This window comes from Leucopleurus acutus (assembly GCF_964270905.1).
Source record: "Leucopleurus acutus genome assembly, chromosome: 1".
Lineage (NCBI taxonomy): Eukaryota > Metazoa > Chordata > Mammalia > Artiodactyla > Delphinidae > Leucopleurus > Leucopleurus acutus.
In genome coordinates this window covers 185871374-185898876 of record NC_139142.1, presented here as the reverse complement: position 1 = coordinate 185898876, position 27503 = coordinate 185871374, and the positions used below count along the sequence as shown (strand labels likewise).

Here is a 27503-nt window from a genome sequence, read left to right as displayed (position 1 = left end):
TTCTACATGTTGCTCTTAATAGAACCCGGAAAAGCATGAGACAAAAAGCCTTAGCATGTTATCTCTACACACACACACACACACACACACACACGATGGATACTACAAATTTCTAGTGTATTTGAATACAAAATCCACCCAATTTCCTTTGCTTTGTACCTGAGGATAATTAACAAAGGGGTTCAAAATAATTATCTTTAGGCCCTAGAAGACCAAAGCAGCTTTCTTTTGAGTTCTGTGCCTTCTACTTAAAAAGGAAGGCTCTGTAACAAGATGAAATGTACGTCTGTATAACTTACAGTTCTTAGGGTTTCTTTTTGTTGAATTAAAAAGCCATCTAACTTTCTGAGTTAGCTTCATTGTTCTTCTACCGTTAAGCAACCTTGTCAGAATGTGTCATTCTGCTAACTTCCATGTCTAGATTGTGATTTTCTACATGATCAAGATGTAGAAAGTCAGCATAGAGACAGAGACATATAGACAAATGATCACAATGATAGTTTTGTAGTAAATGACTGAAATCCACACACTGGACCACGCGCACGTCCTGAGGCATGAATTCCAGCCATTTACTCCACAATGGTTGTGCTTTGGCTGAGGCCGATTTTTCAGCCTCACACACTCTAAACTGAATGCTTTGTCTTGTGAGCCCCAGCAAACTGTCCGAGACATGACATTTCTGCTTCTCTTAGTTTTTTTCCACTTAACACATGATCTTAACTCTCTTGACAACTCTCAGAGGTATCATCATACTCCTGTCTTAACCATTAACCCTCGGCCCGCAAAAGTATACAAGCCCTGATTTTGAACCCTATTTTCTATGGCAACCTTTCCTCAAGCAAAACAATGCACAAAGCTGAAATTATATGGTTGCTTAAATGTCACACGCTGGCCTCTATCAGAGAAACAAGGCTCTGAGGAGGGGACACGTCTTCCTTGAGGGAGAAAAAAACCATGTCTTCCTTTGTCATGAGTGTCACCCACTGCCACATACGTAATGACCCAGGAACTCTGAGCACGAACATAACCGCTCTTCACCGACACAGCCAATGTCCCCGTGCACCCTCCACAAGACCACGTCTCATCTTTAACATGAAAAGTTATCTCATCCTACCCAACAGCTTGGAATGTAATCACTTAAAAGCATGTCATGAGACCAGAACGCCATCACTATTATTACCACCCCTGGAACTACAAGCAATTAGAAATCGCTTCAGGCAGGAAGTTTGAAACGCTCAGCAGAATTTAGACAAACTGGACTTTGGCAGAGAACTCAAGGTGAACACCCTACTTCTATAAACAATGCTATGGAATCCTTAATGACAAGACAGGGCACTCACAATGAAATTCTCAAGCAGGGAATTCCAGCATGCAGGCCCCCCGTGCTCAAGTTCAAGCAGAGTTTTCAACCTGATGCTTCTTCAAGGCGGAAGAGAAAAGATTCTGCCAACTGAATCAGTGCCCTTAATTTCCTCATTCATTTCTGGTATTATTTTCTGTATACTCTACATAGAAGGTTTAACTTCTTTCTAGAAACAGGTTTTAATCCGTGCCCTCAACTCAAATTACACTGATCTGCACATAAACAACTGTCACACTGAAAAAAAATCACGACTGTTGAGAATTCCTAACCAACAAACATCTGTTAGGGTTGTGATTTCTGCTGGAGGAAAAAGGTGAGTGATTTGGAATGTCTCAGACTTGACTTGTTTCTGATATGTCAACGCTCTCCATGACAACAAGGAAGAGAAGGGGAAAAAGAGGAAATTAGGGCTTCCCTGGTGGTGCAGTGGTTGAGAGTCCGCCTGCAGATGCAAGGGACACGGGTTCATGCCCCAGTCCGGGAGGATCCCACATGCCGCGGAGCGGCTGGGCCCGCGAGCCATGGCCACTGAGCCTGCGCGTCCGGAGCCTGTGCTCCACAACGGGAGAGGCCGCAATGGGAGAGGCCACAGCAGTGAGAGCCCGCTTACCGCAAGGGAAAAAAAAAAAGAGGAAATTAAAATGACTCAAGATTTAGCAGACATGTGAGCACCAAAATAAGTATAGAACTGATGAGACATATGAGTTTTCAGTGTCCACTTCTTTTTTAATTTATTTATTTATTTTTATTTTTGGCTGTGTTGGGTCTTCACTGCTGCGCGCGGGCTTTCTCTAGTTGTGGCAAGTGGGGGCTACTGATCCTTGCGGTGTGCGGGCTTCTCATTGCAGCGACTTCTCTTGTTGTGGAGCATGGGCTCTAGGCACACAGGCTCAGTAGTTGTGTAGCACAGGCTTAGTTGCTCTGCGGCATGTGGGATCTTCCCGGACCAGGGCTCGAACCCGTGTCCCCTGCATTGGCAGGCGGATTCTTAACCACTGCACCACCAGGGAAGCCCCTCAGTGTCCACGTCTATATACCATTGAGAGATGTTCCAAAACACACATCCTTCAGAAACTAGACAGATAAATATCACGTATTTGAGCTGAATTTGAATCATATGGAGGAAGTCGTTCTGAAGCACTTCTCTGTAATGTCAAAAGCACAGTCCTTCCCCTAGCAGTGGTTTGGGTATCCTGACTACTTGTCAACGGAGCTAAAAAATAACCATTCTACCAAAAGGCCACTGGGGGGCACACAAAAGCCGTGGCACTTGTCCAAAAATAAATGAAAGGAAAAAAAAAATCACATTCTATGTGAGATGTTAGTTGACTTTTTACCAATTATTATTGTTGTTTAGTAACAGAAAAAGACCTCCAAAAATATTAATATCAAGGAGGAATCTTTTCAATTCTAACAGCTAATACTATTTAAAACAAAATGTGCTATGTATTATTTGAACAGCCTCAAGTTACATACTCAACAAAAAGATAGTAAAACAAAACAACAACAAAGCACACAGCCAGAATTGCTTCCTATCAGTTATATTTCCACGTGATAGCCTCCAACTATTTTTTAGGAAAAAATTAGTTTAATTCCACATAGTCCTATGGAACAATATTCCTATGAAATTATATAAACACTAATTTGCTTTTATTCTAATATTTTGTTTATGTACAAAAGTCAACTAATCCTTCCAGTGAGATGTTTGGGTAGCATGAGGGTCCTCATTAAAACAATGTTTTAGGAGAAGAGTTCGTATTAGGAATCAGAATCTTCCGATAACATTACGACCTTGTGTTGTGACAGTAATTTAAACCCACGTAAAAAATAAACAAACATACACACAAATAAATAATAAACATTCACAAACCCACTGATGGTGCAGAAAATGTCAATATGTTTTTGAAACTATAAAAGAATGTTCAAATTAATCAAGAAACTTTTTCCAAAAGTTGCAACTACTTTCAACTCCGAAGAAAATTTAGAGGGATAAGAAATCTATGTACCAACCTGCCTTTTGCTGATTTCTGCAGTGACTCTTTTGAGGTTCAATGACCTTGAAAACCTCAGTGCCTTCACTGAATCTTTCCGAGAGGTTCCAGAAAAGGAATAATACTTCTTGGTGGGTTTCCCTGTCAATCTGTCTGCCATCTCAACCCATTAGGAAGGCAAAATCCACAGTGACTCAGGTTCCAAAACTAACTACAGAAAAAAATGATCCCCAGATAAACAGTCCCCCAAACCCAGATACACAGCCTGTGTTTTGCTCAGTCCTCTAGAAAGGGCAACAAACTGCAAACAGGTGGGAAATATAGGACAGAACCCTCTCCATATAAGTAACCCTCCATGGAAGCAAGAACTTTGGATACAGCAGGGAGACCAAAGACACAGCTTCCACTGCATCAAGTGAAAACACCCTTCACCAGTTAAACAGGCCAGGAGTAGTTGTCAGGAGTGACACAGCGTGTAGCAACACACCTTGGAGTTAGCAGGATGTGAGTAAACACAGCAGGTTCAAAGAAGTCTCTTTAACTCATTCCTTGCCAAAACAGAGAGCCAGCTCTAGGACAGGATGGAATCCCAACCCCTACTTCAAAGCAGGAGCCCTCTTACTTAGCAGGACTATTTTCTAAACTCCTTGAACATTCTCTTCTTCCAGTGAATAAGAAGTGGAGTGACCTGATGCTCAAATACTTTTACTCAGAAAAGTATAGGACAAAATATTCACAAGAAAAATGAACTAGCAGTCTGGAACACCCATCCTCTGTCCCAGAAAGGAGAGGAGGGTGTTTTGTGTCCCTTCTGAAGGCAGCAAGAGCATTGTTCATTCAGTTTATCTCAGGTCTAACTGAACGATGCTGAGTGTGAGGAGGGACAGGAAAATAAGGCAGATGAGAAATCAGAGAACTCAGTTTCTAGTAAGTACTGAATACTACAAATGTTCACAACACAATTAATACTCATGGTACTATTAACACGAGAGCCCCACAAAACTCAGGGCTTTGGGACCCACACAGCCTAACTCGAGGACTGAAAGGAAGTACAGTCAAGGTAATATTTTTAAATTTAGCTCATAATCCTAAGAGTTTATTTTTGTAACAAGTGGCACACCAGTATAATTTTTAAAAACACACACCAATCATTAAACAAACTACATAACTGAAAAAACTACATAACCGAAGATTAGCCTATACCAGAATATCTAGCTGATAAATCGTACGAGTAAGGGCATTTTAAAGGGGACAACGTTAAACAAAGTAGTCGTCTGCTATGTCAGTTGAAGGCAGAATTATCTTTATTCAAGTATTCAAGACTGCCTTTCTGGGGGAGGGAAAGTCTTATTTTTTTCGTTCTTTTTTTTGGCTGTGCCGCTCAGCTTGTGGGATCTTAGTTCCCCAATCATGGATCGAACCTGGACCCTTAGCAGTCAAAGCACCAACTCTTAACCACTAGACTGCCAGGGATTAGAAGCATTTCTGGTCTGGACACTGAACATACCTCCTAACTTATCCAGCCTGAATATTCCCACCTACCTATGGACCATTTCTTGTTTTAAAAGTACTTGGAATTACTTTAAATTAGACTAAGAAAAAAAAGAGAGATGAAAGAGATAACCAAATTCTAGAATGTGGAACAAAAGTGTTTTAGATGAAAAATATTTTGTTAGCATTTTCATCTTCCTGTTTCATGATGGATCCCCAAAGGCAAGCATTTCCTATTCCCTTCAACATCTCAAGTTCTGCCCGGAATGGAACAGGTGCTCAATAAATATGTCTGAGCCAAATTAAAGAAAATGATGCTGGTTTTTTTTGTTTGTTTTTTTTGCGGTACGCGGGCCTCTCCCGTTGCGGAGCACAGGCTCCGGACGCGCAGGCTCCGCGGCCATGGCTCACGGGCCCAGCCGCTCCGCGGCATGTGGGATCTTCCCGGACCAGGGCACGAACCTGTGTCCCCTGCATCGGCAGGCGGACTCTCAACCACTGCACCACTAGGGAAGCCCTGATGCTGTTATTTAAAATAATAATAATAATGTGACTGCAGCTAGGTTTCAGTCTCAAGTTCCTAGTACTGAGAAATCTCTGCTGACACTACACACTACTGCTAATAACAAAATGCCTGAGGACAGTCACCATTTGACTGTCCCCTTAAAAAGAAGTGTTGCTTAATATTTTGTAAGAAATTAAGCAATCTATTAGGCATTCCAGCGCAGGGACTTATCAGAATTCTGAAATACAGGATACAGATTCTAGGATTCCCCTATTCCAGGTGAGTCTCTGACTTTATACTACGTACCTTTATTATATTAAATAAGCTCTCTCCCAGGTGGCAGTCAGGTGCTTGCCATCTAAGATCAAATGTTTACAGCACTCACAAATTTCTCAAGGCTTTCTGAGTGGGATTTTCTGTGCATGTCTTAGAAATAATACTACCACTGCCTCATGTCTGAGGAGTCATCTCCCTGAGCTGTCTCTTTATAGCCTTTTATACTCAGTTGTTTTCCTCAAAATCTAAATTTCATGTTACTCTCATTCAAATGTTTTGACTCAGAAGAACTTGAGTTCCTTTTCCACATGTTAATACTAATTTCCTAATTAAAATGTTATTAGGATTTTTCATCACAGTGAAGGCAAGTATTAAGCTGAGGTGTGCACCCTTGGAGGAACCAATAAAGACTGGTTAGAATGACTAGGTTAGAATGATTGCGAATTTTTGCCACGTGGAAACGCTATTTGTCACGTGCCTTTAAATACCATCTATTCTATATAGCTGTCATTTCCAAATTCACACCTCCAACTCCGATCTTTCCCTTGAGCTTCAGAACTATATGTCCAATGACCTACTTAACATCTCTGCTTAGATGTCTCAACGGCATTGCAAAATCAGTTAAATGTCTCAATAGGAAAGAGACTTGACTGTCTCCAACCCTGATATCTTGCATTTAAATGAAATGGACATCCAAAGTACCCCCCACCTAGCTCCAGTTAAGACTCTCACTCTACTTTCTTTGCCCTCATTGCTCACATCTACAATGCATTCTTCCCAAAGCAACCTTCTAAGATACACCTCTAATTCTATCACTTCTCAGTTTGACAGTTTAAGGGCTTTTTATTACATTTAGGAGCAAATCTCAAATTGCTTAATATAGTCCTTAATACCCCCCTTCCTCTTCCAACCCCACCATTTCCCCTCTCCCAGCTGCCTGCTGCATCCATGCCACACTCATTCGCTTAAGATCCAGGACCCTTTTTTCCATGTCAGGTTGCTGTACATGCTGCGCCCTCTGCCTCCAGCTGTTCCCAGATCTGGCTCCTTCTCAGCCACTGAAATCAGCCCTCCTGTCTCCTCTTGAGAGCTGTCCTTGCCCAGACTCACTGCCTTTGGAGTCTCTTTTCCTCACTGCAAGGAGAGCTCTGTGAGATAAGAAGACACCCCCCACACACACACACGATATTCCCTCAGCACCTCCAGCTGTTTCTCCAGTATATTAGAGACTGAAAAGCGTTTGTTGAATGAATGTCAGAAAGATGAAATGAATGAAGGAATGAGTGAATCTGTAGGATCTGCTTAATCTTTGCTCAAACAGATGCTGTAATTTTAGTCTGATACACGAACATGAGGCATCCATAACTGTGATAACAATCAATAATTGTGATACAATTATACATGGCACTAACCTCCCGGCATTTTAACAAACACTCATAAAGAAGATTACATATAAGTAATCTAACAAAATTAAAGACAGTCGTTAAAATCAATATATTTTTACTAGCTAAACTAGCCTCCTTCTCCAACCCCAACCAACGATAAAAATGTTTGTTATCTGGGACCAGTCAATCGCCCAAAGAAGCGAAAGAGACCTGCAGATTCAGGAAGTATATTTGGTTCTCCCTCTTCTCAAACCAAGGACACTACCATCTATCCAACTCTCAGGGCTGATACAAAGTTACAGCCGTATCCTGCTACAGTGTATAGCACATGAGGCTTCAGTTTTATTAGTTGACTTATTTTGGAATTATAAGAGGATCAAAGGGTCCAGGCTCTTCCTATTTTCCTCCTCTTTTACTATACAATCCAGGAGGAAAAAAAATCTGCTACTTTCTACATGATTATACATGAATAACTGTATGAATGAATGAATGGGATGATCTTGTTTATCATTTATAATTACTTCTCCAATTATTCAGAAAATATTAATGAGGAAGAAACCAACAGTCATCTACCTTCCTCCTTCTTTTCCTTTCTGTGATGATAACAGTTTATTATATACATGAAAAGTTGAACTGTATACATTTCACTCTAGATAGGAGAGAAAAGAAAACCTAGGCTAAACATTTTAAAAGTTGGAAGTTATTATAAAACAAACAGCTTTTCACAGCATTTTTCCGGAGCACTTGTTTTGAGATGTGCTGTTTTTCTGGAGAATTGTCAGTGTTGGCCAAGTAATATTTTAAAACTGTAAACAAGGCCCTCCTTCCCCCTGCCCCCCAATTTTAACTGAGATGTAACATTGTGTAAGTTTAAGGTGTACAAAGTGTTGATTTGATGCACTTATTACACTGCAAAATGATTACAACCTTAGTATTAGCTAACACATTATGTATCATGTCACATAATTACCATATCTTTTCTGTGGTGAGAACAATGAAAATCTACTCTCTTAGCAACTTTAAAGCATGGAATACAGCATTACTAATTCTAATCACTATGCTGTTCATTACCTCCCCAGAACTTATTCATCTTAAATGTGCACCCTTCAACCAACATCACCCCTTTCCTCCCACGTTTCGGCCCCTGGTAACCACCATCATTATAATCTCTGTTTCTACGGGTTTGGCCTTTTTAGATTTCACATATAAATGAGATCATACAATACATATTTCTTTTTCTCTGGCTTATTTCACTTAGCATGAATTCCCTAAGGTCCATCTATGTTGTCACAAATGACAGGATTTTGGTCTTCCTTATGGCTGAATAATAGTCCTCTGTGTGTGTGTGTGTGTGTGTGTGTCTGTGTGTGTGTCTGTGTGTGTGTGTGTCTTTATCCATTCATCTGTGGATGGACGCTTGGGTTGTTTCCATATCTTGGCAATTGTGACTAATACTTCAATGAACAAGGGAGAGCAGATATTTTTTCAAGACAATGTTTTCATTTTCTTTAGCTAAATACGCAGAGGAGGAATTGCTGGATCCTCTGGTAGTTTTAGTTTTGATTTTTTTGAAAAACTTACATACTGTTTTCCATAGCGGCTGCACCAATTTACATTTCCACCAACAGTGCACAAGGCCTCCCTTTCCTCCGCATCCCCGCCAACACTTGTCGTCTCCTGTCTTCTGATAACAGCCATTCTAACAGGTGTGAGGCGATACTGTGGGTTTGAGTTGTTTTTCCCTGATAGTACCTGTTGGTCATTTTCTATGTCTTCTTTGGAAAAACGTCTATTCAGTTCCTCAGTCCATTATTTGATCTGATTGGTTTTCTGAGTTCTTTACATATTTCGGACATTACCCCTTATCACATATATGGTTTCCAAATATTTTCTCCCATTCTGTAGGCTGCCTTTTCCTATTATTGGTAGTTTCCTTTGCTGAGCAGAAGCTTTTTAATTTGATGCATTCCCACTTGTTTAGTTTTGCTTTTGTTGCCTTTGCTTTTGATTCCAAGACTTTTGGTTTGGTTTGTTTTGGTTTTTAATGATACAGTCCTTGTTGGCTCCTAAATACTAAAAATCGAAACTGGGATCTTTGCTTCTTTTCAGAAAAGAATATACATACTGATAGCATACTAGGAATCCTCAAATTCTAAAGATACAGAAAGTAACATATTTCTTCCCTCAACTGTTACTGAGCACCTATTACGTAGCAAGCTCTCTTCAAAGTGATAGGGATATAAAATAAGTAAATGAAAATGAATATCTACAGAAATTCATTTTATAAAACAAATACCTACGAGAGCCTGGCTTATATGTTTGTTTTTAAACCATTAGAAACTGGTATTTAAAGAATGACTAGTTCACCTAATTCAATGAATGGTGGTAGCCATGGTGACCAACAACGATGACGGTTATTACCATTTCCTGGGGTCCTATTTTTGCCAAGCACAATGCTGAAACTTTAACACAAATTCTCAGGCTTAAACTTAATATGACCTTGTAAGGTGGGTACAATCATTAACCTCCCTTTAGGGATGTGAAAACTGAGGTTAGAGAGATGAAATACTTTGCTCATAAAGTAAAGAAGTCATGGGGCCAGTATTCAGACACAGGCAGTGTGGCTTCCTGCCCCCGACCCCCCACAGAAGATGCGCCTTGCTGACGGAGCAACAGAAAAGCAACGTGCAGCAGACCAGGGAACCAAGCCCTGGCCTACAGGTAACGTGATAACTGTCCCCCACTCCTCCTGACTCACCGGGCAGCTCCAGCCAAGCAAAGTCCTCACTGCCTCCCTCAGGAAGGCTGACAAGCCAAGACTCTACAGAGAGTCCCCACCTCCAGAGCTCCTACTGCTTCCAAGGGGCCGTGCAGGGCCCGGGCCCCCTTTTCGGTTCCCTTGCACTAACACCCATCACCCACCACCACCTGTGCTACACCTGGCCCTGTGCTCCCCGACCCACCCACCCACAAATTGACGAGCTGGGGGTGAACCGGTACTCGTGAAATAAATGTTGGGAAATAATCCCTTTGAGTTAATTAATTAGCCATTTAATGCTCTACTTGGCACTTAATTTAAATATTTTCTTCTTTAGAACCTAACTCAAAGAAATCCATTTAGGAGGAAATTAATCAAGGCATCTAGTTAAACGAAGTCTGTTTATACAAATTATTTCAATTCCAAGTTAGCAAACTCTTTAAATCATTCCTTCCCTATGCCAATTCATACTAAAGTTAAAAAAAAAAAGATGTTTATATTCTAACCTCAATTTAGAACTGCCTAATGCTCTCTTCATATTGGAATTAGGCAGAAGGAGAATTATGGAGAAATTAAAAAACAGAAGGTAACAAAATCCCCAGTTTTTCACCTACTCCACCCTCAGAGATAACTATTTCAGTCGGTCCCTTAAACCCTTTCCAATGTACATAACTGTTTGCACTAAAATTAGACCATATTTTGAATGTTGTTTTAATCTGATTTTTTAACAAATTTATATCAGATTCACACATTTGTCTGTGCTTCTGTTCCAAATATCCAACTGCCTAACTGACACCTCCAAGGCACCCCAGCTGACTAAAATCAGGACTAAAACCTGATCTCCCCACTGGGTCCCAAGTCACCCCCCCAGCACGCACTCCCCACCTTGGGGAATAACCTCGCCGTCACATTTACCTATTAAGCCACCTCAGATCTACCTACTCCCCACCTCTCCACCTTCTCCTTCATATCCGTCTCCCACCTCCCCCAAAACCCACACACTGGCCCCCCTGGGTCCACTCTGCCTCCTGCCCATTCATTTCTGACACACTCAGCTGGGAATATTTCTCACATGTAAATCTGATCACCTAACACCCCCTCATTCTCACCTGGCTGTCCTTCAGATTCCAGCTGGGTCGCATTTTTTTTTAAGGCAAGTCTTGCTTCGCGCTGAGCTTTGGTACATCTTTCACAGGACCGTTCCTTTCCCTCAGAATCATTATCTATCAGAAATTTTGACTCTCACAATAGATCATAAGCCCCAGTAGAGCAGGAAACATGGCTACTTTCATTCAACAACGTATCACAGCACTAAGCACAATGCCTGGCACACAATAGGTGCTCAGCAAACAGGTTACATTAATTAAAAATACTGAAAGAAAAAAAAAGACTGAAAGTCTTTTTTTTCAAAGAAAATTATGATATGTGCTATCTTTTAAATTATTATTATTATTCGGGCGCCCTGGTTTGAAAACATTCTCTACCTAACCTTTATCCAGCAGGGGGAGGGGCACTCAGCTTTGGTTCAACATTGCAGCTTTGATTTGTCTATTCCATAAATGCCTCTGTGCTAGCTTTCACGGACATGTAGAAATTGCTGCTTGCCCACAATCCTAATACATTTTAAAAGTTTCTTTTTCTCCACATTCTTCTAGGCGAGCACACTGGCCAGACTGTCCCCCAGAGAATCCTGGCTCCTTTCCAACAAGCAGCAATCAACAGTCTCCACAACAACCCTTCACGGTGCCTGGACCCCACTCTAAACACACAAACTCTTCAAAGAATTTACATTGCTATCCCATCCAACCCTTCGTACAAAAAGCAAGACACCAATAGTGGAAGATTATTTCCCAAGGTCATCCCCAAAACAGAACACACATGACATCATTCTAGGTCAAAACGACATCCCGGTGTGACAGAGGAAATGCTTGACGCCACATCTTAAATCACCTTCAGCACCAAAGACATAAAAGAGAAGACAATGGTGTGAGTGAGAAAAAGACACTCTTCTTGCTGATCCCCCCCCACTCCCGGCCAAAAGCACCCTTCCCCACCCCCACCCCCCGCCGACTCTAAGTGCTGGTCACTTCCCCCTGAAACCTGTTTCCACCCAAGGTCAGACTGGAGGGAGAAGTGAGTGAATGCCCAGGATTTTTACTCTGTCGTCTATGTACTAAGTTTACTGTAGTTCACAGAGGGAATGACGGGAGGGACAGAGAACTGAGAGAGGCTCACCGATAGTAAATTATAAATAATGAAGAGCAAACCAGGAAGAAATTCAGAAAGAACGCAGCGCAGCACTCAGGAAGGCTCGCATTACGGCTGTTGTAAACGGTGCTGGGGATGGCGTGAAATCCACTTCAGCTTTTCACAATTTGGCGGAATGTCAATGAGAAGACTGAGAATCAGATCCTAAGAGTAAACAGAGCAGCATGACAACCCTGCCTGGAAGCAGCAATGTCCAGAAGGGACGAACAAACAGGGCACGTCTTCACGCCCGAAGTAGACCTAGGATATTCCATGTCTCAGAAAATCAAACCTACTCCAAGAACACAAGACGACCCACACTCACACCATTTTGAATACATCTGGGTAAACCCTGGAATTGGAATCGTATAGGCACTAAATGAAAAATTCCTCAGTGCTGTGCGTTGAACTCTAATGACTAAAGGATAATGAGCAAAATTACAGCTAAACAGATACTTCAATTTTCTTCTGTGATCATTTGAATTACTGCCTCTTAATCCTCATTCCCCTGTATTAAAAAATATTTTTTCATAATTTTACAAATTCAGTGACCAGGTACAAAATCTGTATTCTCTGAGAGAGTTTTCCCCATTACAGAGACTGACAGGAAGGCAGGGCCACTGAAGCCTTGTTTTCACAGTTTGTGAGCAGAAATAGCACCCTGGGGTGGGGTGGGGAATAAAATTCAGGTGCCCAGAGGGGTGTCCTAAAACAGGACATGTTTTTAGAGAGGAATTTTATTGTTTAGGAGAATGTTTTTCTAACCTAAAACCAAAACAGGTGTCAAGATCCTTAGCTAGAGAAACTGCCAAGAAAAGCTGAAAACACTCCGGGGCGATTAAATCAGGATCAGATTTCAGAGCCACGGAAAAGAGCCACACAACTCACTACACACAGTCCCTCACTTTGAATAATGCATCCAACAACACCGGTGCGTTTGGGTGCTGGCATTCCGGATTCCTTATGTTTTCACAGTTACAACTTAACATGGGTCCTTTAAGATGCTCCTTCAAAAATTTAAATTAATTATACGCATACACATATTTAAATATTTCTGAGCAAATAAAACAATGATTTAAAAACTACTTTAGTCAGCAGTACCTTGTACTCTCTACCGTTTTTCTATGTGAAAACTGAATTTAATCTACATGATGTAAAACTGTCTGAAAACTTATTTCCCTTACTAATATTTAAAACCTTTTTCTCAGGTTAAAAGGTTTTTTTAACCTACATAGGATATATAATAAGAGATTCCAGAAAATGTAGATTTATCATCAAATTCACATAAGAATATAAAATCTAAAACACGGTTGGTTTACCCTATGATTTCAATATGCAGCTGTTTCAGATTACACAGTTTCCTTTATCTTTGGTTTTTAGGTGCGATCTAATGGTTGTGCTGAAAGAAGAGTGTATTATTTTCAGTTGCTGAGTAACAAACTGCCCCCAAATTTAAACAAGAACATCAAACCCCTTAACCTAGTTGACCTTTATAGATCCAACGGCTGCAGAGTCCACGTTATTTTCAAGTACACATGAAATGCCCACCAAAAAGGCCATAAAATAAGTCCCAATATGGTTTTAAAGTTCTTTTTAAAATCCTATGGCTGAACATCTACATCTCAATACTCTACCTACTCAAAATGTGAACTGCGTTTGGAGTGTGAACACTGATGGGGGTGCAGGGAGGAGTGTTACTTGTGCTCCATGAACCTGCCCGGAGCTAATACCACGTGGGCTGAAGAATAAAGTAGGATGGCGCCAACTGGGGGAAAACCACATTTGTGTTCGATCGGAAAGGAAACAGGTTTCATTATCTTGTAATAACTTGTAACGGAAAAGAATCTGAAAAAGAATATATGTATATAACGGAATCACTTTGCTGTACACCCGAGTCTAACATACGTTGTAAATCAACTACACTTCAATTGAAAGAAAAAGAAAGGAAGGAAGGAAGGAAGGAAGGAAACAGGAATGCTCACCACTGCTGCTGGGTGCAGAAGACACACCCAGGACCACTCGGCTTCCTCCACAGAAATCCAAGAGTCCAAAACAGGACGAATGAAAGAGCACATAAATCCGTAAAAGAAAATACTGTACAGCTATGTCAGCATAGCTATGGTTAATGGATGTGGAAATGTATTTATAATCAACTCCAAAAAAGCAGGCTACTACTCAATCCTTTTTATTTAAGAGGAAAAAAGTGTGTGTCTGACTCTGAAGGAAAAAAGCGTCAGGATGCAAAGCCCACTCAAATAATGGCAGTAATGAGCTTTAAGCAGCAAGGGGGTCACGGGTGACTATTTCCTTCTTTGTATGTTTCTTTTTCCTCATAAGAAGCTGTATTATTTTATAGAAGAAAAACAACCAAAAAAAGAAAAAGAAAAAAGGAAAGGAAGAGGAAGGGAGAAGAGAAAATATTAAAAGATCAATACAACACATTAGCTCATCTCTTTCCAGCATTATGGCTGGGAAAGGGCAACCTGTTTAAACTCTTCATAAATTTCTGTAGTTTAAGCTCTGGAGCTGAGCTGCCCAATAAGATGACTATAATTTAAGTCTCTAGAGGATGCTCTTCATGTGGATTGCAGGAAAAGGATTTGAGAACCACCCTATTCCTGACTCACAGAAGAGCCTGACAAGGAGAACTGACCCCAGGAGAAACAGCAGCAAATCACAGACAGGCAGGAAAGTTCTGCATTTTTGACACCACGTGCTCCCAGCCCACGGTAGCTGCAAGGAACAAACCCACTACGGCAGGGGCTAGTGAATCAAACATCCGGGACGTTACACAATACCTGGTACCCTGGAATTTTTCCTTTTCCTTAAGATTTCGAGAAAACACGTAAGACATCGGCCGGTTCTGAGCCAGGCACTACACCGTCAGGAACGTAGGCGTGAATAAGCACAGCAGTCGCACTCGCCCAGCCCACAGCTCCGGACGCAAGGGGCCAGCGGCTGGAGAGCTCCCGGGAGGAAGAGGAGTGGGCACTGGGCGATTTACCTTCCTCCACCCCATGCAGTCACCTCGCTGTTTAGCCCACCCTGCGCTATCACAGGCCGCGAGGAACAGGTGAGGATGTGGTCGCCGGCCCTCCCGGCATCTCACAGCGGGTCAGACACGAGGGGGTGTAGCCACGGCCTGCTCAAGTTGGATTCTAGCAATCAAGAATCCACTGACTCCTGTGCCAGAGCCCAACATCCTGCCACAGACTCCTAACACGTTCTGAGTCACTCCTCTGCCTCGTTCCCTCAAGGAGGACAGATAGGAGGGTGGATACAGGCCAGGGATGCCTCCATCACAGCCAACAGTGAAGATGCTGCTGCAGTGTGACAGCACTCGAAGAGGAGCCACGGAAGAAAGGGCGGCTTCCTGAAAGCCAAGCCCACCGGGAGGATGCTGGGATGCAGCTGGGCCACGCCAGCTGCTGGGATGGACCGCCACTGGGATCAGAACAGAGACCTTGTATGTCGCATGTGGAAACAGTGGGCATAATGACAGGCCTGAGTTGTTGGGAAAGATGTTACATTTGGTTAAAATAAGGGGGGATGGCATGGAAACCTCTTAAAGATATTTCCATTTAAAACGCTGCCATTTTAAAAGTTCAAAACCTAGGATTATGTCCCAGATATCAAGAAAATCATTATACCCTGGGAAGATTCATGATACTTATTATAAAACAAACATACCAGTATGAGTGGCCCAAATGTCCTTTAAAATACATGTGTCTGAAACAGGAAGGAAAGTGTTCCCCCCACCCATGCCCTCCCCCGCCTTCACAGAATGCACTCAGAGCCGCTTTCCTGACTTGAACTCACTCTGTCTTTATCATCCGCCACATCACAGAGGATGTCGTCGAGATCGAGAATTCCTCCATCTCCATGCTCCAGTCGATGCACCTGTATCCAGTAGTTTGGATCCTGTATGAAAGAAGAGACAGCAAGTTAGCATCACCAAAAGGGAACACAACAATTTACACGGGGATAACCTCCTGCCATGAAAAGGAATCGACCTCATCAAGAACATCCCAACTGACTGAAAAGTCAAGCGGCTGCGCCTATCTCTGGTTGAGTCAATTTTCTTTTTTTTATGATGGAGTCACTCCTGCATGCACGTCCCTTTGGCTCAGACGCCAATACACTATTGTAATAGGAACTGCAGAAACGAGCAAAACTCACTGCACACGGAATATTAATTCCTCTGAAGTATGCTGGGTTTCCCATGGTCCGATATGAAATACTTATTAATCCTCCCAATCCAATTTACTGAGATATTCTGATAAGCAAGCAACGTATACTGTGTGCCTGAAAAGCTCATGTCACAGCTTATCTGAAGAAAAGGAGGTTGCCTGCCTCGGTGGCTCAAAGTAACCCCTACAAACAGGTCTAAATATACGGACACAGAAGAACGTTAAGACCACAAGGGAACAAAGCAAGCTCAGAACAGCATGTGTGCTTGAGTCTATTTCTGTAAAGACAAAGTTACACACACGTGTATGTGTGCATACAGCAATGTCTCCAAAGATGCACACCAAAACTTGCAACGTTTATCCATGGGGGTGGGACTGGGGGAGAAGGAAGAAAAAGGACTTCATTTTAAGTGTTACACACTTCTACCTGGGGTGTGTGGGTGTGTGTGCACGTTCATGCATGTGCACACACATATATACACACACATACATATACACACAATGTAACAAAATCAAGCTCTAAAGTTATGTGAAGAGAGAACATAGTTGTTCTTAAACTTCTGTAATCACTCTCTTGTGTACCTAAATGAAAATATACTAAACTATACCTTTTGCCGTTAGCTACTAAATCATCCACAGCACAGAATTACTAATAAAAAGTTCAATTCAAGGTAACAACTCCATTCTCCCAGCCTAACCAATGATGTTTGGTACAGTTTTTTCTTAAAGGAAAGTCTGGGATGGAGGAGGCACAAGATTAATGAGAGTTAAAGTACAGATTCTGGATCCTACTCAGATCTACTGACTCTGACCTTCCAGGGGTGGGGTCAGGCAATCCATACCCTTGAAGTCCTCCAAGGGCATCTTTAAGAGAGCCATGACTAAGAATCACAAAAAATGGAACACATAAAAAATGCAGAATCATCAATCCCTGTCATTTCTAACCAGCACAGAAGGCAGTCCAGACCCTAATTCTCAAAGTTATTAAACATTATCATAAAAACTACTATGCCAATAACCCAGAGTTCCTCTGTACCCTCATCTGTCTAGATTTCTTTAATAGATTCAGTGCTGAAATCAACTGTTCATCCAGAGCACGGAGAGTAAGCTTGTAGAAAACACGCACACTGCACACACGCACACCACGCACACACCACACACACACATCACACACCACACACCACACACACACCACACACACACACCACACACACACCACACACACACCACCACACACCACACACACACCACACACACCACAAACACACCACACACACACATCACACACACACCACACACACCACACACACACCACCACACACACACATCACACACACACCACCACACACCACCACACACCACCACACACCACACACACACATCACACACCACACACCACGCACACACCACGCACACCACACACACACCACCACACACCACACACACCATACACACACCACACACACCACACACACACACATCACACACACAACACACACACCACACACACACATCACACACCACACACACACCACCACCACACACACACACACACCAGACACACACCCTTGGCATCCCCTTCACTCACTGGTCCTTACTCTGCGTAATTCCCTGGTTACAATGTCATCCAGAGAGTTCTTAAGAAACCTGCTGCTGTGAGTCCAGCCAGGCTCCAGAATTTGTCGTTTCTGGAATTGAGCTGTTGAAGAACAAAGTCCTGAAGCAAACTCTACTCCTGCTCTTCTTTACCAAATGGTATTAACTCTCCAAGAGAAATGGGGAAGAATGAATAACCTGGGGGTGCATGAAGAGAAAGTCATCACCCCCAGACACTTACCACTGATCCATCCTGCCCTCCGCTTCCCCCAAGCAAGCTGCAGGATGACCTAACCAACCTAACTATCACCTTCCACTTCTAAAACAACTCTGTGCACACAGAAGCAGGCTGACCTCGAAAATGTAGCTTATAAAACACACTCTGAAAGCCTCTTAATCCTCCGCACTCTTTCCACATGAGATCACAACCTACTGCCTTTCTATAACACTTGGAGCTACTCCTCTGAAATAAAGTCCCTCCTCAAGATTTCCCAACCTCTTAAATGGTACTTGAAAACCTGCTACGGTCCAGCCTCTCGCCCACCACTTCCCCTCTCACAGCCCGCACTGTGCCCTGTATAACTGCACCCCTCCTCGCATGCCCAGTGCCTGGGGACCCACCTTACCCCCCAGGCTGACCATTCCCATCCATCAAGACTCCTCAGCCATCCTCTTCTCCAAGAGCTTCTCCTGACCGACCGGAACACCCCAAGGAAGGTTAGAGCTCTATCTCCAGCCTCACTGTTAATGTATCTAAAAACCATAAAGGTATGATGCAAACTAATATAGAGAGGATGGATAAACAGTAAGGTCCAACTGTACAGCACAGGGAACCGTATTCAATATCCTATGATAAACCGTAATTGAAAAGCATATTTTTTAAAAAGAATGTATATGTGTGTGTGTGTGTGTGTGTGTGTGTGTGTGTGTGTATGTAACTGAATCACTTTACTGTACAGCAAAAATTAACACAACACAACTATACGTCAATAAAATTTTTTAAAAGCCGTAACAGTATGCAAAATAGTACTCAGATGTCAACTTTGAGCCTTTAAAAGCTGTTAATACTGTATTTTTCCAAATGCTAAAATAATAGGACAAAACCTTCTGTTGACCATACTTTGCCCTCGAGCTACCACACCTCGACCCTCTTGACAGCAAAATTTTTTAAAGATCTGTCGTCTCAGATTCTTCTCCCATAACCCTGTTCCAATCAGGCTTCCTCCCCACCATGGTTCCAAAACTGTCTGTCAAGGTCACCAACAGCCTCCATGTTGCTAAAGGAGTTCTCCAGACCCATCTTCCTTGGTCTATCAGCAGAATACGATGCCGCTGGTCACTCCATCCTCCTTGAAACACTCTGCAAACCTGGCTCAGCATCCTTCAACGATCTGATCAAGTCTAATTCTGAGATTCAGTTGTTGACTTCCGCCTCCAGAGGGGTCCTAATTTGACGGTCAGCTATGCCAAGTAGCCCTGACAACACCATATTAAGGCACTCATCAGGCCGGTGCTTATTAAACGTCACTCCATACCATGTGCTGAATGGAAAGGACCGTTTGGAGAGAAGGCGCCAAGAGGGAATCATCAGTCATCTCGAGAGAGCACAGCACACTAAAAACTCAGCTTTGAGCAGTGCACGTGAAAAAGACCTCCTCCCGCAAGAGTACGAACACCAGGAGGGAGGCTTTTTGCCACTGAGAAATACAACTCCTTGGCAGAGTAGTCTCTCAGGAGATTTTAACTGACAGCCTTCGTGCACACGATTCTCTCTCGATACCCAGAGCACTCGCTGTGTTTTCAAGGAACAGTCAAGTAACCGTGAGGGAAAACTTTTCTAAAAAATTGAGGCCATATTCGTTGATTCCACTTTGTGTCAGTCTACACTAAGTTTGAAATAATAACGGAAATCATTGCTGTCCTGGCTGTAGAAACTTAGAAATGTACCTGAACAGAAAGCTGTGATAAGCCACTTTTAAAAATACCAGAAACATTAATTCTACAATCTGCAGACCTGTCATTGGGTTAAAAAACAAACATGACACAACACTCGATTTTTTTAAAAAAAGTTTCACTTATGGTATGTACATATAAAATAACCAAAGATTTAAACACTAATAATAAGTTTACAGTATGATGAACAAAAATCCATCACACATGAGCAAGAAATAAGAGACAAGGTTCATCCAACAAGCGGCTGGAGAGAGGGCTACCAAGAAGCAAATGTCCCCTCCAGACGAGGCGCCCCAGGATGGGTCCAAGCCCAGAGAAGGGATTGGGAGGCAAAACTACACGCAGAGAATCACTGCTTCTCCCCCAAGATGACTGGGAAAAAAGATGGAGGGAACATTTCTATGACCAGCTAGAATGAAAGCAGAGATATGACAAGTGGCAAAGGATGCTGATACTCACCCTATCCCAGGACACAGGAAGAGAATACAGTGCAGGAAAAGTCCTAATGAAAGACTGACTCCTATCCAAATTTCAAGAAATCTCTCACACTCCAAAAAGAGGATCGTCACACCGTACAACAAGATACTGAACTTTTGCGAGTGATGACCTGGGTAACAGACAAGCACTGCGTATTTTATGCCTGTGCAAGTTTCAAGAAAAGCATCTACAAATAGAAACAGTACCCTACTCTTGCATTAACCATGGCGTACAGCAATGGTCTATATCCTGTCAAATCTTCAAGTGAGAATATACTTGTAAACATTAAGACTAGAAACTTCGTGTTGATCCAAAAGACTTGAGTATTTACTATGTGTGAAGCACTGACAATCATTACCTACTGTGAGAAATTAAAATTTATCAGATAAAACAAAGAGTTAAAAAGAGACAGACCATGAGTCGTAAGAAAACTAAACATAAAAATGCTTTGTGAGTTCAGAAGAGGAAAAGATTACGTTCACTGAAAAGATGTGGGAAAGGTTTGTGGTGAGGTTTTAGCAGAATCAGATGCCAGAAGAGGGAGGGTGGGAAGGAGGGAGGGAGGGAGGGCGGAAGGAAGGAAGGAACTTCCAAAAAGTAAAATACAAGTCACCACAACAAAGGGAAAAGGAATCAGAAATCAGAATGGGTTGGACCTTCTCAAGAGCAACACCAAAATCTAGAGGATAATAGAATACTGACTGCAAAATTCCTAAGAGAAATGGTCTGCAACACAGAGTTCTAGACTTCAGCCAACAACTACCAGAAAAGTGTGAGTGAAGGTAGAAAAGGACATGTTTAGAAATGCAGTGTCTCTAAAAAATTACCCTCTCTGTACCTTTCTCAAGTGAACACTAGAGGATGAGCACCAACAAAACCCAAGACATAACCGTGAGTGAGGAAGGCATGGCAGGTGAAGCAGGGGGCAGACACAGGAGAGAACTGCCAGGGGGCGGTCCAGCCAGGGGCCATCCCCAAGACCAGGCCGGGAAAGGACCCGACGCAACTCAACACACCCAGATGCTACTTAACAGCTGGCAGAGCTGGGATGGAATTAGCTGCAAATTCATAGAAGACCAACCAAATGGAAAAAAAAAAGTTCATTTCAGGGAAAACACAAAACTTGTGAAGGAAAGAAAGAGTAATCGAGGTATCTTTCATACATGGTTCAGCTATGAGAAGCTTTTAATATGGAAAATAGTGTGAACGTCAAGTATTTAATCAAAATTATAACTACTTTGGGGGGAAAGAGGTCTAAAAAGTGTGTGTGTGTGTGTGTGTGTGTGTGTGTGTGTGTGAGAGAGAGAGAGAGAAAGAGAGAGAGAGAGAGAGTCAAAGCACGCCTGGGGCAGTGAAACAGGGTTAAATCTTCCACATTGAGTCAAAAGACAGATGACACCCCCACCCCCGGCCCTGCAAAAAAAAAGAACCGACGTAAGCACTCACACAGAAATATGGAGGAGAATATGGAAAGGATCAGGTACAAGAGTTGGAAACGGCAACATATGTAGGAGGTACTGCTCTTTTCCATGAGAATCCTGGTAGAACTATCTCACTCTGCACATGTATAATGTTCAGAAGCAAAAAGACGAGGAACCGTTTGAAAAATGCCTTAAAATAACATGCGTGGCACACGGCTTCAAGGTTAGCAACCGTCCATCCCATGAGCCGAGGATAACTGTGTCTCGGGACAAATGAAGTCATTGGTAATGACATCACACTTATTGACAGAAAGCACTTCCTCGTTCAAGTCACTAGAAGAGCACAATCGAGGATTGATGCCTCATGCTAGATACTCTTGGTTAAGTATCTCTCCAATCTACTTAAACCAAAAACAAGACATTTAAAATATGTTTCAAAGTTCTTTTTTTTTTTTTTAATGAATCATTGGTATTTCAAGACAGACGTGGTAGAGTCCTCCCGCAGTATCTGTAGGGGGAGTGGTTCCAGGACACCCAAATCCACAGGCGCTCAAGTCCCTTGTACAAAATGGTGTAGTATTTGCATATAACCTACCACATCCCCCTGTCTACTCTACACCATCTCTAGATGATTTATAACACTGAATACAATGTAAGTGCTATGTAAATAGCTGCCCGTGCAAGTGGTAAATTCAAGTTTTGCTTCAGGAACTTTCTGGGATTTTTAAAAATATTTTCAATTGAAATCTGTAGATAAGATTGAATCTGAGACGCAGAACCCACATATAACGGATATGGAGGGCCGACTATACGTGCGGTTTTGACCTTAGCTACTTTAATCATTTCCACTTCAAAAACGCCTATCAAGTATAAATTCAAACCACAGGACCCATTTCCAATTTTGCTGCAGTAACATTACACAGATTTTTTGCTGCCTTCTCAATAAAGGCAGAAAACATAGCTGCTGTTCAACACAGATCACCATTAAATACCAGCCAGTGCCTCGTGGTAAGTGCACTCCGCTGCCCCCCACTTTTCCACCCCAAACCACACCCAACACCCATGCCACCACCTCATCACCACAACACAGCAGAGCAAACCACAAACCTGCTGCCTCCCTTGAAGAGTGGATGGCTTCACTTAATATGTCAATCAAAAACGAAAAAGGCAGCCTGAAACCAAAGGTGAATTCCAACTTCAAGGAAATAACATTCTGGCATTTTGCTTTATTAGAACCAGCACATAATCTCTCATAGGGTCGCATATTAGCCCAGTAATGGGGGAAAGCAGCCCATTCTTGACCTCTCTACCTGTGACATCACTTTCAGAACAACGGAGAGATCGCTTGAGCCATGGATGCTCCCCGATTCCCGCCCCACTCCACAGAAATCATGTACAAGAGATCACAGAGCTGGCTCTGAACGGAGCCAAGGCAAGAACGAGAATGCAGTAACCACCAGTTACATTTGCATCGCATTCATGTGCATTATCTAATGTGATGGGAGGGTTTATAATCCCTATTTTCAAATGAAAAAACTGAGACTCAGAGCGTGTAAGTTGCTGACAAGAAGTCACAACTAATAAACGCTGTCAGCCGGGACTCGGCCCTACGTCTGCCGACTCATTCCCAGCACTTTCTCAGACCCACACGGATGGTTTCCAACGACAGCATCACAGGCGCTCATCTTCCTACAGCCCTTCCTCCCAATCTCTTCCCAACAGCACCATTTTTTAAATATTTTGCATAATGGGGAGGTCCATGAAATATTTATTTTAATAAAAAAGTTTTGCCTGTTTAAAAAATCAAGTCTGAAAAACCACTCACCTAAGTATTACACTACAGTTCTAATCTCATCCATGATTTGAAGCAGTAGCTCTCTAAGTGGGATTCCATCCCAGATCAGCATCACCTGAAAACTAATCAGAAGTTCCAAATCTCAGGCTCTACCCTGGTCCGACTGAATCGACATTTCTCAAGGCTGAAATGCTTTGTGTTTCTTCTATGTATCATTATGTATTATGTTTTAGCTCATAAATACATGGGTTAACGCTTATCATGAACACTTTTTTTTTTTTTTGCCGCTCCGCGCATCATGCGGGATCTTAGTTCCCCGACCAGGGATCGAACCTGTGCACCCTGCAATGGAAGCACAATGGAAGCACAGGTCCTGCACTGGACCGCCAGGGAAGTCCCATGAACACTTCTTAAATCAAACTGTTTGTTACTACATCTTAAAAACCGTCACCATGAATACATACACATATGTCTGACATTCCTGGGATGACCATATAGGTGGTTATACATATATTCGCAGTGTCAGATACAAATTTCCCAGTCAGTATGGGATACAAATTCTTTCTCCGAGTTGTTTCACCTCTAAGCTCTTTGCAGAGAATTGCAAAATCCATATCTCTAGACCAGAGCCCTCCAGGCACACCAGCTTCAGACATCGACCTCTCTCACTGCATGCGACTTTGGGGGCTGTCTGAATTCCCCGGGGAGCTTGTTTGATTGCTTGCCAGGAAATTTTAATATCATGAATAAAAGCATGTCTGTTTGGGAACGACTAATAACTGAACAATATTTTTATCAAGTCCCATTTTGATTCTAATTTATGAAGCTTATATTCCTTATCTTCCCCCTAAAAGCAACTTATCTTCATTTCTACTGGCAGCAACATCCTCCTCGGACTTAATCCAATCAAGCCATAAACGTAGCCTCTCTACAGGAAATACAGGGGATAGAGAATCAAGTCAAATGACACCACAAGGAAACAACCAGACAAGTCCAGAATATGAGACCTTTAATAACACAACTGCACTGATTTCTTTTAAAAAAAATCCACCTTGTCTAATATCTGGATTCAATATATGATCCTAGAATGGATCCTGCATCTGGAGAGAAAATTTAATTAAAAAAAACAAAACAAAACAAAACAGTGCTGGGACAATTGAAGAATCTGTCATATCATGTGACAGAATTGACAACTGGAAAATTTCCTGGATGTGAGCAGTAAAGAGTAATTATATAAAGGAATATTCTTGTTTTTAGGGGATATGTGAGGTAGTTAGGGGTGAGTTGCAGGGAGGGAGAATTTGGTACTATGCATCAATACGCTTAAAATTGAACATACCCATTAACCCAGGAATTTAAAATGTCTGTCTACATGGTTTAAGAAACAGTAATACAGAATAGGAAACCAGCCACACAACCAACAATTAGAAATTGGCTGAGTGCATCCTACCAATGAAACACTATACAGCAATGTAAATACTGTGCACAGAATATCATGGAAGGTATCATCTCATCTTTAATCTGAAGACAGTGCAACCTGCAGACACGGACAAAAGGTACCAACGGCTACACACAGTTGGCAGCCCTTGTCTGTACCTTCTGGTTTTCCATAGCAAACATGTATGTGCAATCTTATAACTGTATCACCTTAAATAACGAGTGAACACATCCCTTCCTTTCCCCTTCCTTCTTCTCCTGTTCTCAATAATGGAATCACCTGCTAACTCATTTCACTGGTTCCAGATCGCTCCCTTCCCAATCCTGTCCACATCCTGCAACCACCTCCATCTTCACAAAACACCTGTTTCATCGTGTCCCTGCCCTGTGATGAGTCACTTCCAGTGACTCACTACATCCTAAACGTTAAGACCCAACGTTCTTGGCCAAGCATTCAATGGTCTCTCCAGGCCCGCTTTTCCAGGCTCTCCATGGATCCCATCCCCAGCACTCGGAGCAGCGCCTGAGACAGCTGGTGCTCGGTAAACGCTAGTTCCTCCCACTCCACACATCTGCACGCTTTCACGCCCACAGCTCCAACGGCCCAGGCTGTCTGTGCCTCTCCTGATGGAGAACACAAGCACCTCCTGTGTGAAATGTGCTCCAATCCCAAGGTGTTCATCTAGACCACAAATTTGTCACTTAATAGCCTATCTCCTTGTACATGAGTGGTGTTTTGTTATCTCCAGATAAGTTCCCGAAAGGCAGGGAGCATTTTCTGCTCTTTTTAGCACAGAACAATGAACAAAACACCATATTGTTGTATAAATAATGTGTAAAATATATATGAATAAAGTAATAACCCTATTGGGCAAAGAAAAAAATTTCAACAAGGCTTTCTCAGAGACTATAATCAACAAATGCAGGCTTGTGCTCCCCTAACTGCCAAGAGAAACCCCGTGGACACGGGTGCCTTGTCATGATCACACCCCCTTCACCCTGTATCCTCAGACCCCAGAGCTCACTCAAGAACCGCAGTGTGACTATCCCGCTGACATTCCAGATGACGTGAGCTATGCGGAAAGAAACCTTCCAGATACTCTACGCTTCCAATGTAAAGGAACCCAATTTCCAGCAGAAACACCTTCATGCTCACCCACAGAGCTGCATGCCGAGCACCACCGCAGGTCTGGAAGACCAGGAAAAAGTGAGTTTACGCCTGGATAAACCTACCTACGACCCATGAAAAGGTGGGCCAGACAACAGCTCACCTGGACCAGCCAAGTCGTCCTGCTCATGTCCCGGTGAGTGTCGGGATGCCCAAAGCAGGGTGTGGGCAGTACTGTCACCTTGATGGGCCAGAGACACTGGAGAAGGGGTGTGAGGTAGCATATGAACCTGAGTCCCTAAAAACAATGTAGATCTACAGGATTCTGCACCCAAACTCCAAGCCTCTCCTTCCAGGCATGGTGACCACCAGAGCTCTGAAGGTAGGTGCCTGCTCTGGGCCTCCCCTGGACCTCCCCATCCCTGCCCTGACTCCACAAAGGGCCAGCGGTGGGGCCACTCACGCACAGTGACTGTTTTCACAATACTCATTCGTGGGAAATGCTTTCAGCTCCATGTGCAGATGTGAGGACAGGGGAGCAGGAAACCTAACCTGAGATCATCACACGTGTAATTACAGGTGAAGAGGAAAGGGAGTTTCAGCTCATGACACCGACTTCTAAATTCCTGCTATGCTCTTTCTGACACACTGCCTCTTGCACGAGGATCAAACAGATTCGTCAAGGGGACAAATGTGGAAGGGAAAATTTGATCAAGATAGAGTCCTTTTTTTTTTTTTTTTTTTTTTGCTTAAAAAAAGGGCTTCCCTGGTGGTGCAGTGGTTAAGAATCCGTCTGCAAATGCAGGGGACACGGGTTTGAGCCCTGGTCCGGGAAGTTCCCACATGCCGCGGAGCAACTAAGCCCGCGAGCCACAACTACTGAGCCCGCGTGCCACAACTACTGAAGCCCGCATGCTCTAGGGCCTATGCTCTGCAATAAGAGAAGCCACCGCAATGAGAAGCCCGCACACCGCAACGAAGAGTAGCCCCCGCTCACCACAACTAGGGAAAGCCGGCGTGCAGCAACGAAGACCGAACGCAGCCAAAAATAAATAAATTTAAATAAATAATCTTTTTTAAAGAATGGAAAAAAAATGAAAAATATATCACCCACCAATTAACAGACTTGACTAACTTCAGTATGAGGAAGTAATGCTTTACCCCATGCTACCTATAAAGACACACTGATTTAAGAAGCGTTTCATTCCAGCCATGCACATGGCAGTGCTGGATTCCAAGCGGCAGAAAAATACAACCCATAACCATTAAAACCAGGCCTCGGGCCCCTCAGGGCAGGGAGCCACCCTTCAGCCTCAGCGGCCCACGGCACCTGTGCAGTTCAGGCAATATCTGAGATCTTTTAAAGCGAACTAAAATGCTGAATGTTTTTCTAGTGTTTATAAAGAAATAACCAACCTAAGAGATTCTTAGGGCTTTCACCCAGCCTAACAGAAGAAAAATCTCCCCTCTCATATTTACTCTCCAACCAGCCAACAAGAGAGGCTGACTC

General features: G+C 42.8%; 1 protein-coding gene across 15 annotated transcripts in view; it reads right to left on the bottom strand.

The window, feature by feature from the left end:
* PARD3 (par-3 family cell polarity regulator) overlaps window positions 1–27503 on the bottom strand; it is a 634176-nt gene that overhangs the window by 511355 nt on the left and 95318 nt on the right. For all 15 annotated transcript variants that reach the window (XM_082847455.1, XM_082847464.1, XM_082847462.1 and 12 more), the window contains exon 2: window positions 15836–15937. In XM_082847455.1, the coding sequence (XP_082703581.1) occupies window positions 15836–15937 (102 nt within the window). The remainder of the gene's footprint in view (window positions 1–15835; window positions 15938–27503) is intronic.